General features: G+C 36.4%; 1 protein-coding gene across 1 annotated transcript in view; it reads left to right on the forward strand.

Moving 5' to 3' along the window:
* LOC109070743 (carbonic anhydrase-related protein 10) overlaps positions 1-13,462 on the forward strand; it is a 160,789-nt gene that overhangs the window by 12,070 nt on the left and 135,257 nt on the right. The window contains exon 3 of the mRNA XM_042735411.1: positions 1,837-1,911. Within this exon, the coding sequence (XP_042591345.1) occupies positions 1,837-1,911 (75 nt within the window). The remainder of the gene's footprint in view (positions 1-1,836; positions 1,912-13,462) is intronic.

A 13,462-nucleotide genomic window follows, 5' to 3' on the forward strand; every position in this document is an offset into this window, starting at 1 on the left:
TTGTAGGCTTTGGCATATTCAAACACGTAAAATGCATGCGCTCTTATTTCAATGTTGTTGTTCATTTTGAGGTTATTTTAGCTTTGTACATTTAGTTTAACTGCACTGTTGAAGAGGGTGATTTTTACCATTCAACTGAACTATTTGAGCTTGCCACAGCGCACCGGCAGAAGTAATGATTATGAATGTGTCATTGAAAAAATGTAAGGAGACTGCATTAAAATTTTGACAACCTAGTGATTTATCGGTTTAACACCGCGTCTACACCGGACGCGACAGTTGTCACACCATGCCACAACAGCTGAAGTCTGTCTACACTGGGCACAACAAAGTGACCATTGAAAATCATTGGAAATCATTGGAAATTTTGTGTCAATACGTCATAAATAGAACGCAGCAGGAGTTTTCTGTCAGGGATTTGTAGTGTCGCGACATGCTGCATCCAGTGTAGACAGCATCACTGATTATAATGAGTTCTATAATATAGTATTTTGCCTCGTCTGGTGTAGACACGGTGTTAGAGAGGAAGTGACTCGTCATTTCCGCAGTAGTGGATGTGCCTGTATGCATGTTTCACACCGATATTGCATAATCTGAAAATATTTGTTTTCCATTTGAATTGGTTCATTTGAAAGTAGACATTTTATTATCTATAGACATATATTATTTTTTTTTATATCTGTAAGGTAAAGATATACATGGTGTTATGCGCTCAATTTCACAGACCGAGACGGCAGAAAGCGTATCCTGTTATCTTTCATTATTTCACAAAAGCGCAATTTGTTTTTATTGTGAGAGCACACAAATAAACGTAGAGTCTTTACAGATTCAAAGATGTATTACTCTTATCTGTATGGCCAAAAATGAGCAGTATTTTTAAGAGCAAGTGAGCGCACCGGCACATCAATCTGTCCTGCAGTGAGCGAGCTGCTTTTCAGCTTCCGCAGAGAATAGCGCACATTTCTATAGGTTAAAATTACATAATTCCATTATAACTGTAATTAATTACTTTTCACCTCTAAGTAGGTTTCACTGTAAATCCAATATTTTTTATTATGTTTTGGAAGACAAATTTGAGAACTATAGCCCCAAAGCAATTCAAAATCACTATTCAGAATTATTAATGAAGTATGAGAAGTCTGTGAACATCCAGAAGTGGTCCTCATTCATAGGGATCTTTAATCAAGCAGCTTTAGCATTGTGATCAACTTCAGTTTTAGGGTTTCAACAGCATTATGTTCAGATAAAGTAGTACTCAGTGAAATCGTTAGCTTCACTGTGGTGTTTGATTTTCCCAGTAGAGCCCCTAAGAGGAGGAAGCATTTTCACCTCTCCAGCCACCTCCTCTTTTTGTGAAATTGAACCACTCTCCTGCATTAGTTCTTGTCCTTGATAGAAGGATTAACCCTCCTCCAGTTCCATTAAAAGGCAGCCTTGCCACCTCTGGCCTCATAGTCATGTTTTCCAGTGGCAGTAAGGACGAGAAAGTTTAGGTGTAAAAATGCAATATCCTAAAATCTTGCCTTGTAATTTCAGGCCGTGACCTCCTTTAGCAGCAGGATCTTTACTTGGTCACTTCAATTATAAACTACAGCCCTGGTTCAATCGGATCTCTTGTCGGGTTCACACAAAATGCATCTCCATTCTAATGTTTGAGGAACAAAAGTGGAGGCTTGTAATTCCAGCTTTGTTTGTTTTGAGCTTCCCTTGCAGGGCTGTTTGCCAGAAATAATTTTTGAATGGAGAATGACAGAGAAAACAGTGAATGGTCATTAAAATTTTTTTTTCCTATAATTAATGCTAAATCACTCTAATTTTCCTCTTCTTTCCTCACAGCTCAGCCAAATCCACCCAAAATCCACGAGGGATGGTGGGCTTACAAAGAAGTTGTTCAGGGGAGCTTTGTTCCAGGTAATCATTTTACAACAGCTTTTTATCAGTGTTCACGAGTGGCATTCCCTACGCTTATGTTAAGCACATGTATACTACATTAGTTCTAATTAGAGAATAGTTATTGCTTTGTGATGTAAAATCACATTTTGTCAATCATTTGGGTCCTATTAAATATGTCATTTACTAAACAATTTATCTTAAGGAATAGTCCACTCCAAATTTGCCAGGTGTAGAGTTTATACTCGCCACATCAGCACAAGTGCGAAGGTGCATGCAGCATGCTGCAAAAATGACGCGAATATTGAGGAAACGATGGCATACGAAAGATTTGGTTTTCAAGCTAAAGTAAAAGACCGCTTCTTAAACCAGAGAAGGTGAACATGTTAATATTCTTGTGGAAAAAAACATGCAAGCACTGTCACCACAGAGTGTTTAGTGTTACTTTTATTTTTGTTTTCATTTTAAAAAAGTTTATCGTTCTTGTTTACCTCACGTCACGCTATGGAGGCTTTCTTTTCTTTTCTTTTTTTTAATTATTTGATTCCTCAGTGTTTGTTAAACTTTCTCTAATTTATTAGTCAGTATGTAATACTGTGTGTGGTGTATGCCATGCCTCGTATTTGTTTTTGTTAATAAACGTTATGTAAGCTAGTTTGTCATTGTAGCCTACTGTTTTATTGTAGTTGTGCTATTAAATTAAGAATGACAATAAATCCGTCTTTGTTTTAGTCTTAAAAAGTGAAAGGTGTTTAGATCAGTGGTGTGCGGTGGTGTTTTAAAATTAGGAGGCAGTTTTATATACATGTATTTATTATATATATATGTGTGTGTGTGTCCCTGTTACACTTAATGTTGTCAAATTTTCCTGGGTAAATAAATATTTGCCCTACATAAAAAAGAGAACAAATTTAATTATATTTTGTATTTTATTAATATTTTGTATTTTAAAAAAAATATTTTTAATACTAATTATACATTTCATAGTGTTTTTATGTATTTTTACATTTATTCCAAAATAATATCTAAAGGCAGTAACAATTTGAACAATATTCTGGAAACAGTTTACAATAAGGTTTCATTAGATAACATTAGTTAACTACTTTAGTTAACATAAACTAAGAATAAACAATAGCTTACTTGTACAGCATTTATTAATCTTAGTTAATGCATTGTTAAAAATTTGTTTATGCACTGTGAACTAAATTGAACTGACAATGAACAACTGTATTTGTATTAACTAATGTAAAAAAAAAAATATACTATTATAAATGTTCATTATTTGTTCATGTTAGTTAACTCATTAAATGACACCTTATTGTAAAATGTTACAAAATATTTTTTTTTATTTGTGAACTGATGTTCAGCTGTTGTTTTTAATAGTCAACTTATTTTCGGGTCATCATCATAAAAGCTCTTTAAACACTGCCACAAACACGAAGATATATCTTTCATTTCATCATGCTGAATGCTCACTAAAAACTCTAGTCATCACGTTTTCAGGCGGTTTCAAGTTTTATTTTGCTGTGAGTAGTGGTGTTTATTTGGAGTGGTTGGGGAGTTAAGGAGTTTATTTGTTGCCTACCGCGTTGTGAGGTCAGCACCGCACATGTTTTTTTTTTTTTTTTTTTTTTTGCTGAAAGTTACAGGACTGCATATGGTGTGTGATTTGAACTATAAACACATTCATCTTTGCTAATAATTTACTTTTTCCGCGAGTCCTATGTTCAAGGGCTTCTGGGGAAAAAGTCCGCATCCTGCGCAAGGGAGGGACAGTCCATTAAACATATGGGGGATTTTTTTTGTGTGTGTCTGATTTTTAATTAACTGCTAGTCATGTTTCAGTACTTGTAATGTTTACAGATAATGTTAAATTAAATACACACAAACGCGGGCATAAAAGACAATAGCGTAACTTAAACAGTTGGAGTTAGTTAGATTTTAATTGCAAGTAGGCCTACCAGTAGCTATCACTTCATATGGTATAGGCAATAACCGTTGACAGCGCTAGCTGACATTATTCAAAAAAATGGCCACGAATTTAGTGTTTAAACCAAATACTGTGTCGCCTATTTGGGCACACTTTGGCTTTGAGGCAGATGACAAGGGACAGCTGGTGAATTTGGACAAGGCAGTATGCCGTATTTGTCGCACAAATGTATCCGTCTCGCGAGGAAATAACGAGATGGCGTTAAAGATGCGCTCCTGGAGGAGATGCTGGCAATGCCCGAAGAGCGGCGTGATATCGGGGATGGAGAAGCTGCAATGAGTGCTGCTGTGGCTGGAGAGGGAGAAGGAGAAAGTGCACCATCTTATCCTCCAAAAAAAAAAAAAAGAATCTTGCGGACCTGCTTGGAATGAGAAGAACACAATCCTCCAATCCGGTTCCAAAAAGAATCCGTGCAGACACTGAAGTCACAAGGTATTTGCAGGAGGAAGCCCTCGATCTGCAGTCTGATACGCTTGCCTGGTGGCGGGATAATCAGGCTCGATTCCCTCTTCTGTCAAAAGTGGCAAGAAAATATATGTCTATATGCGCTACGAGCACTCCATCGGAGCGTGTATTCAGTGTGGCTGGCAACATCGTCACCCCGTTAAGATCCTCGCTGAAACCTGACAAGGTTAACATGTTGGTTTTCCTGTCACGCAACATGAAGTCGGAAAAATAAAAGCAGCAGCACGATTCACTTAAGCGGCCCAACAGACAAACACTTGTTCACTTTTTGGTTTTGTTATTTTGCACTTTAAAAAAGGTTGTTCATGTTTAGCCTATATAGTTAACTATTAATATTTAGCTACAATTTAATATAAATCTTAATTTGTTTATTAGTTTATAATAGAATACTGCTTTATAATTATTAAGAAGAAAGTTTAACTTTAGCCTAATCATTAGTTAATTATTAATATTTACCATTTAGTATAACTGTTACTGTTATTTGTTTATTTGTTAATAAAGAATACTGCGTTATAATGATTAATTTCCATTGTATTCATTTCCATTACAAGCTGCATGCGTTCTTGAGTGTGTGACGCGGCCGCGGGGGATTTTGTGTGTGTGTGTGTGTGGTGGTGGGGGGGGGGTCGTTTTAACCGCCAAATTGTGATTCTTGTTGCTTCATCACCGCGGTAAGAAAAAATCCCATACCGTCACAGCCCTTGCTGTGACACAAAGTAGTGTCATCTAAGCGGGAGAGTTGTTTACTTACTTTATAATTAGTTGATAATGCCATCATTTTCTTAATTCAGGCCGAGAGCTCGTAGAAAACAAGAGGCGGATTTCATCACAGGAACCAATCACATCCAATCATAACCGATCATATCCAGTTATTGCGCGACTGAGGCATTGCCTCCTTTCACATGACTTTCCCCCATTCATCTCAGTAAGCCTCCAGAAAAGTCACGGCACGCTTTAGGTTTCTTTAGTAAGTCTATGGACCAAAGGGAGGCAAGCCTCCGCTGTAAGTTTACCTGCGGGTGTAGCTGTTGGACAGTGTTACTTTATAAAAACAAGCGACTTTTAGACTTTTAATATCATATTTAGTCATACGTATTTGTGCTGTTTTATTTTTTTAATATTGATTATTTTCTCATTCAATTTTGAGGAGAGGAGACACTGCCTCCCTTGCCTCCTCGGGGGAAACGCCCCTGATCTATATGTAAACAAAACAGACAATTATCTTTTCTTGTAAAACGTGAAAACAAGATTGCGAATTCGCTGATGAAAAAGAACGGGTTGAATGTTAAACAATTTCGTACCACATAATTATAAACTATGATAAAAGTTAATCAGCATGCATTGATTAATCCCATGTTGTAGCAAAAAAAATAAAAATAAATTGCAACCAAATTTTGTGCTCGTGTGACCAACTGAGAAAGTTAGTCGCAAAACAGTGACCAGTGGGAAGAATGAGTCTAGAGCCCTGACTTGCTCAGCAATGGATCCTCTGCAGGGAATGGGTACCAAACAGCTGATAAAAGCATCATTAGTAATCTGCACAACTCCAGTCCATCATTTTAAGGGTTAGTTCACCTAGAAATGAAAATAGTGTCATTAATTACTCACCCTTGTGTTGTTCCAAACCCCTAATAAATTTGTTTGTATTTTGAAGTTAAATTAAGATTTTTTTGATTAATTACTATAGCTTTCTGACCCTCCATAGACAGCAACGCAACTGACACATTCAAGGCCCAGAAAGGTAGTAAGGACACCATTAAAATAGTCCATGTGACATCAGGGGTTCAACCGTAATGTTTTGAAGCTATAAGAATACTTTTTTGTGCAAAGAAGACAAAAATAATGAATTTATTGAACAATTTCTTCTCTTCATTCTCAGTCATCGACACACGTTCACTAGAGTACCACAATGTCAAGTCAAGTCACCTTTATTTATATAGCGCTTTTAACAATACAGATTGTGTCAAAGCAACTGTACAGCATTAATTAGGAAAATAGTGTGTCAACTAGGCAAAATGATCAAGTCAAGTCACCTTTATTTATATAGCGCTTTTAACAATATGAATTCAGTGATGTCATCATTCAGCTCAGTTCAGTTTAGTATCTGTGCGATCAAGTCAACGATATCGCTGGAAATGAAGTGTCCCAAACTAAGCAAGCCAGAGGCGACGGCGGCAGAATTCAAAAACTCCCATTGGTGACAGAATGGAGAAAAAACCTTGGGAGAAACCAGGCTCAGTCGGGGGGCCAGTTCTCCTCTGGCCAGACGAAACCAGCAGTTCAATTCCAAGCTGCAGCAAAGTCACATTGTGTAGAGGACTCAACTGGTTCCTGTGCTCCTGTCCCAGTTGCCGTCTAGGAGACAAGGTCTTTACTGGGTATCTGTCTCTGGGGCGCATCTAGTTGTCCTGGTCTTCGCTGACATTCAGGGCTGTAGAGGTCATCTCTGGGTGCTGATCCACCATCTGGGCTGGATACGTACTGGATCTGGTGGCTACAGAAAGCTCTTAGATTTCATAAAAAGTTAGTTTGCATTCCGAAGATGAACTAAGCTCTTATGGGTATGGACCGACATGAAGATGAGTAATTAATAACAGGATTTATTATTTTTGGCATTTTGCCTTTATTATGATAGGACAGTGTAGAGTAGACAGGAATCAAAGTGGGAGAGAGAGGGGGCTGGGATCGGTAAAGGTCCTCGAGTCAGGATTCGAACTCGGGATGCCCGTAATGCAACACCGTTATATGTTGGTGCACTACCCACAAGGCTGTTAGCACCGACCATGTTATATTTTTAACTTCAAACTGTTACTTCTGGCTAAAATATGAGTCCTCTATCCATGCTTTCTTGATTGAAAAAGACATGTTGTATCAATCAGGAGCTAAATGATCAAGCACCATTTATAGCATCCAAAACAGTTCTAACAAATCTTTGAAGTGAGAGGACAATAGGTGATGGATTTCTTTTCACTGGAGGAAGTGTTATTATGGATTATGAAGAAACTGAAAATAGTGTGTCAACTAGGCAAAATGACGGTGCAAATTTTAAGATAATTTCATTTTTGGGTAACATATTCCTTTAATTTCAAAAGTGTGCTATAAGTGTTGGGATCGGTGAATGTTTTTTTTTTTTTTTTTTTTTTTTTTTTCAGAAACCACAGGCATGAACCAAATCACTAGATACATTCTGACATTGATTCATTAGTTATTGTAGAGATTGTTGGAGATTGATTATTCCCTTTGCTTACCTGGAAGTAAAGCTGCATGGATACAAAGTGACATAATCAGTGTTTGATCACACTGCTACTTGTACTTATAGCATGATGCATGATTAGAGCTCTTGAAACAAAGAGGATGAGTTAACAGCAGAAACTGAAATGCCAGACAGGTTGAAATGCATGAAGGAATCCTCTGGCTTCAGATTAAGGATTCTTCAGAAAGGTTTACAAACTCAAGAATCTGTCCAAGTAATTCCTGATGCTTGAGCACAAGTCAGATTTCATTGTAAATTGTTCTGCTAATGAAGATGTTCTGACTTGAGTTATAGGGATGTGAAGATGGTCTTTCTCATGGTCTTCAGAGGGTTGTTGTTTCTTTCTATCGATTCTGTGTAATTGCACATTGTTTTTAACTTTGAAGCAATCAATTTGTGTCACAGAGATTTGAATCAGATAAAATGCTGATTTAAAAATCAATAAATGTTTGCAACATTTATTATTAGTGCCACAATTCTACAGATTTCAAAGTCATTGGGTCTTGTTTACTAATTGTGCTCAAATTGAGTTATGTATGTGCACAGAAAACATTCTCCTCCCCATTCAGGTGCATATGCACAAGATTTTGTTTCTGAAAAGTAGGGCTGTCGTGATAACCGCAATATCGCAATACTGCACTATTGACGAGCAAACAACAGAGGAAAGCAAGAACTGCAGCAACCGCGATTTTTTGCATGTTTTTTTTTCATAGGGGTATGCCCTTCTAGTTTTACACTTAGAGCATGTGTACTGAATATTAAATAAGTTAGTAATGATATCATAATGTGTACCATTCTGATTTGTACAGAGGCTCCATAGATTTGCACTTAACAAGCCTAAACAGACAGTGAATGAGAGAGAGATCAACTGAGCATGTGCGATTACTTGCGAGTCTTACAGTATATTTGTGAAAATAGGTTGTCATGTCCAAGGAAAGCCAAATCTCTATCTTAGTATTGAGGCATTGCTGGTCACTTGAGCCTTCTAACGTGGAGTTCAAAGTTAAAATGATTTCAACAGCGTGTTTCATTATGTCTCTGAATGAATCAGCAGTTTTTAACGTGTAGTTGAATGAACGGTTAAAAGACTGACTAACAGACCGTGTAGAATGCGCGCGGGTGGAAATATCAGTAGAAAGTCTCTTGTCCAGTCAGATTCGAGGATCAGAACTAGAGGTCGACAGATATGGTTTTTTTACTGGCAGATGTGGATATTTAGAAATCAGGGCAGTCAATGGCCGATATATAATGTTGATTTATTTGGCCGGTATGTTTGACTGATTATCTTTTTTTTCTTTTCTTTTTTTTTCTCTTTTTTTTCATCTCATAAAAGTGAGTTTGAGCAAATGATTATTGCAGGGAACAAGACAGTAATAGTAGTAGTAGCTCAATTTAGAGTAATAATACATGGCTCAAAACAGTTCTGAAGCACACTTTTTGTTTATTTTTACTGACAGACACCAGTGTTTCCTACAGACTGCAAATTAATTCTCTGCCAGCAGGAGGCGCTGTTGAAGTGGAGATATAGCAGTTTCTCCGGTAACGACTGTAATCAAATAAGCACTGCTCACAAATGCTACTTTATCAGGCATTACAGGAAAGACGAAATGAAAATGACATCAAAGCTTTTCTGAAGACAGTCGGTTCTTTTCAAAGATGCGTTCATATAAAAACACCTGCGCTGCATTTTAATTCTGAAACGTGAGGCGCTCATTTTATTCAACGAAGTATAAGACTTTTGGAAAATCTGTTTGTGGCAGTTTTGATATAGTGGCGAGCTGTCACAAATAACTCAATATATAGGGAACACTGGACACTGCTATAAGTCAAATGGCCATAGTGATAACTAGAGGTCGACCGATGTATCGATGTAAACTGTTTTAGACCGCTGCTCGAGTTGAGCATGATGCGTCTGGAGTGTGTGTAATACCGGTGAGTTCTCCTAGACTCAGCGTTGCTCTTTAATTTTGATTAGATAATCGTTAAGTGTTCAAGAATAGAAGCAGTTAAAGTGTGAGGGTATACATTGTGCTGGTATAATTGTAGGGCCCTATGATTTCCGTGATGCGGAAAACGCGGACGGAATCTAGTCATAAAAACAGAATTCACAGTTAAACGCGGAATGTCTCGGAATTGGTCAAATTTTGAATGAATTAATCAAAAGTAGGTAATTATACTTAAATCAAATCGCGATATGGACTAGTATCTGTTACTATTAAGCCGCAAAAGTCGATTTAAAAATGAATCCTGCATGTTCTGCATGACTCTAATGAATGTCACAGACGTCTCTCTAAATGAGGATGTAAACACATGAACAACATCTCCAGAACTGCTCTGAGAGAGCTTTCATGAGCTTCTGACCGTTTGATTTGAGTAAAACTAGCCTCATATCACATACACAGAACTGTAAAGGTATTCACGGCAACCCGTCAAAATAAAAGTCCAGTCTATTTTTCAGTAGAATGTACATAGTCTACTACTACTACTACTACTACTACTACTACTAAAATGAAACAAACATTATTTTTTAAAGAATAATCATACAACATTTCTTCCATGTTTTAATTTTTATAGTAAATCTCCTTTGTTTGCCAAAAAACGTTTGCATAATTTTCAGTAATTAAAAGATAAATGAAATACATGTTTCATGCCTTCATTTGATAACCAGAAAATTTTTAATACACATCACATAATTTTTGCTTCTTTAAGAAAAAAAAAATGAATAAATTAAGTTGTTTTATGGATTCAAATAATTAGACATGCTAAAACACAGAATTTGGTAACAATAAAAAATATGGTTAGAAAAAAAAAAATTCATAGGACCCTAAACATGTAATTTTTGTTAAACTTGTTTTAAATTGATGTGAAAATGTATAAGTTTCATGGTTTTAATTAATTAGACTTGCTTTTTGATTAATAAACTTTAACTATTAAAACGGAGTGGAGAAAAATTAAAATGGACAAAAACAGAATCCAGAAAAATTCAAACGGAAGTTACAGAATTTGGAAAAAAATAAAACTGAATTTAGAAAAAAATAAAATGGATTTTGTTTTAATTTCAACATTTACTATTACTATTATTATTACTTTTATTATTATTACTACTACTAGTATGATTCAGTATGGTTTTTTTTTTTTTTTTTTTTTTTTTTTTAATAAAGCATTTAAACTATTTTAGTTTTTGTTCAGTATCCATTTTAAAAACTATCGGTTAATTAATCGGTATCGGCCAGTGTGGTCCAACCTAGCTATTGGCAAAATCCATTATCGGTCGACCTCTAGTGATAACAAAAATAAAAGATTTCACACATATTACACAGCCTGCTGCTCCTAACTGCTTAAGAGTGCGCTGGCCACGAACGATGACATCATGGAGGAAATTTGTCGGACCTACACACACATTTCATGAGGTTAACAGTTAACATGCACGTTATAATCAGCAAAGAAGTTTCATCTGAATTGAACGTGTTTCTTCTTTCACATGCAAATGACGTGTTGCAGTTATGGATATGATAACTTTCCGGCATCAATTCAAGTAGGGTAAAACTTAATTCCAAAATGGGCTGTTTTGCCCTGCCATTAGCTTAAGCTGTGTGTGAACAAGCCGCTGCTGCAGAGTGTGCGCTGCTCCAAGTGTCACACGTAGCCTCAGATGGAGTTGTGCAACAGCGCTTAGCTGTCCGTCGGTGCGCCTGCCTATAAATCGGCCTAATTTGCAGCACAATCGACCGATGCTGATTAATTAAAAAATGCCAAAAATCGGCTGGCCAATCAGTCGGTCTACCTCTAATAAGAACGAACTGTTATACATACAGGCTAGGGCTGGGCCAATTTGCAATATACGGTATATATCCCGGCAATTTCATTTTTGTATTTGTTTTAAAAAATTATGTATTTAATATATATATATATATTTCACTTACTGCCCAATGTTGTCCAACAAAACAATACATATTAAAGGCTATACAAACAAATAAAGTGAATGAAACCATGTAAGCCTTTATATTATGTGAAAAAAAAACACATTTCATTCTAACATTGTAACACTGCAATCTAAAAACAAAAATAAGGCTTCTAAAGCAAAAGTTAAATTCACTAAAATAAAAATGAAAATAAATGAGAACAAAAGCACAGGGGTGTGTTAGGCTATTTTGATTACCCCATTACAGTCACTTTACACGCATTGTGCCATCATAAAAATAGACTTACTTGTAGGTTTAAAATTTTACATGTCACTTTTATTTTCAAAACTACAAATATTTCAGCAAAATGTTTATTTTAGTCAAAATTATTTTGCTCCTATTTAATTGAGCTCTGTCTATAGTGAATGGGACCCATTATCTGCAGATGAAATGTGTTTTTCACAGATTGCTCTTTCTGTCTCTATCTATAAACTATAAACCTTTTTGTGGAATAGTGGCGTGAAGAGGATCCATTGGGGTCAGCAAAGGGCCATCAACCTTCATAACATGAGCAAGCCAGACGTCCAAGCTTATAGTTTATGATACCTTATTTATGTTTATGGTTTTATGTGCTTTTTGATCCCTTTTTAGAGGATTACACTGTTCAACATTATGAGGGAGGGTAAAAAGAAGGATTTTAAAAGAGATAAAGCTGGAGAAACATTTTAAACCTTTGTCTCTGAGTCAGAGTCACATCCTGTGGTATATCACGCTGGGCTTAGAAGCACACCATCTTGAGCTGCTGAGAGGGGTGTTGGATTGGCAATCTGGTTCCTGTTTATTCACCAGAGGTGTGGGAAGGACTTTGTGTTAGGGAAGGGGCAGCTGTATTTTGATGATTGTTTAATGCTCTGTGCCTGGAACACTAAAGTGCTTGTTATCTATGAGCCCCAGCATTCGTGTTTCTGAGAAACTGTACTGTATGTTGCATCAGTGTGATCTGAGTGTGGAATGGATGGCGCCCCTGACCACTGCTGACTGATGAGCTACAACACGTTCAACTCTCGCCAGTGTTCTTAGCATGGCTTTGATATTGCACACTGCAGCTGATTTAGTTGTAAAAGAGGTGGAAAGAGTACAAAAATATTCTACTTAAGTAAAAGTACCATTAAATTAATGAAATTTTACTTAAGTAAAAGTAAAAGTACCATTCTAAAAATCTACTCTAGCAAAAGTAAAAAGTAGCTAATTTAAATGTTACTTAAAAAATTACTTAGTTACATTTTAACAGTGGGAGGGAGGCAAAAATGGGACAGGCCAAGGGGGTCAAACTCAGTTCCTGGAGGGCCACAGTCCTGCACAGTTTAGATGTAACCCTAATTAAACACACCTGATCCAGGTAATCTTATCATTTAGGCTTATTTGATAACTACATGATATGTGTTGTAGCAGGGTTAGAACTAAACTCTGCAGGGCTACGGCCCTCCAGGAACTAAGTTTGATACCCCTGGGATAGGTTTATTAAACTCAATTAAACTCAGTTTTTAATTAAAGGAATCAGTTATTTAGAATAATACGACATTTGTTACCAGGCAAATCAGCATCAACAAAATTCATCTTTTCAATGCAGAGGAAACGCAGAAGCTTCATCGGAAGTGCCATTTAGATGTATTTACACACTGTTTAATGCAGGACATGAATGCATTTATCCTGCAGTTACAAATGCATGAATAATGTTTTGATATACAAGACATAAAATGTTGAATACTCATTTGAAATTATAAGAAATTAATTATAAAAAAATCAAAAGATAATTTAAATGTGAAATTAAAATGGCCAGTATGTGTCAGCAAGTCACTGTTGATAAGTGAGTCGTTGCAATTGAACCGAATCGTTTAAGCGGTTCATTCATTCAGGAACGAAACACTGTCATGTTGCTCAGAGACACAAAACTGTGCTTTG

Source organism: Cyprinus carpio, chromosome B12 (genome assembly GCF_018340385.1).
Source record: "Cyprinus carpio isolate SPL01 chromosome B12, ASM1834038v1, whole genome shotgun sequence".
Classification (NCBI taxonomy): domain Eukaryota; kingdom Metazoa; phylum Chordata; class Actinopteri; order Cypriniformes; family Cyprinidae; genus Cyprinus; species Cyprinus carpio.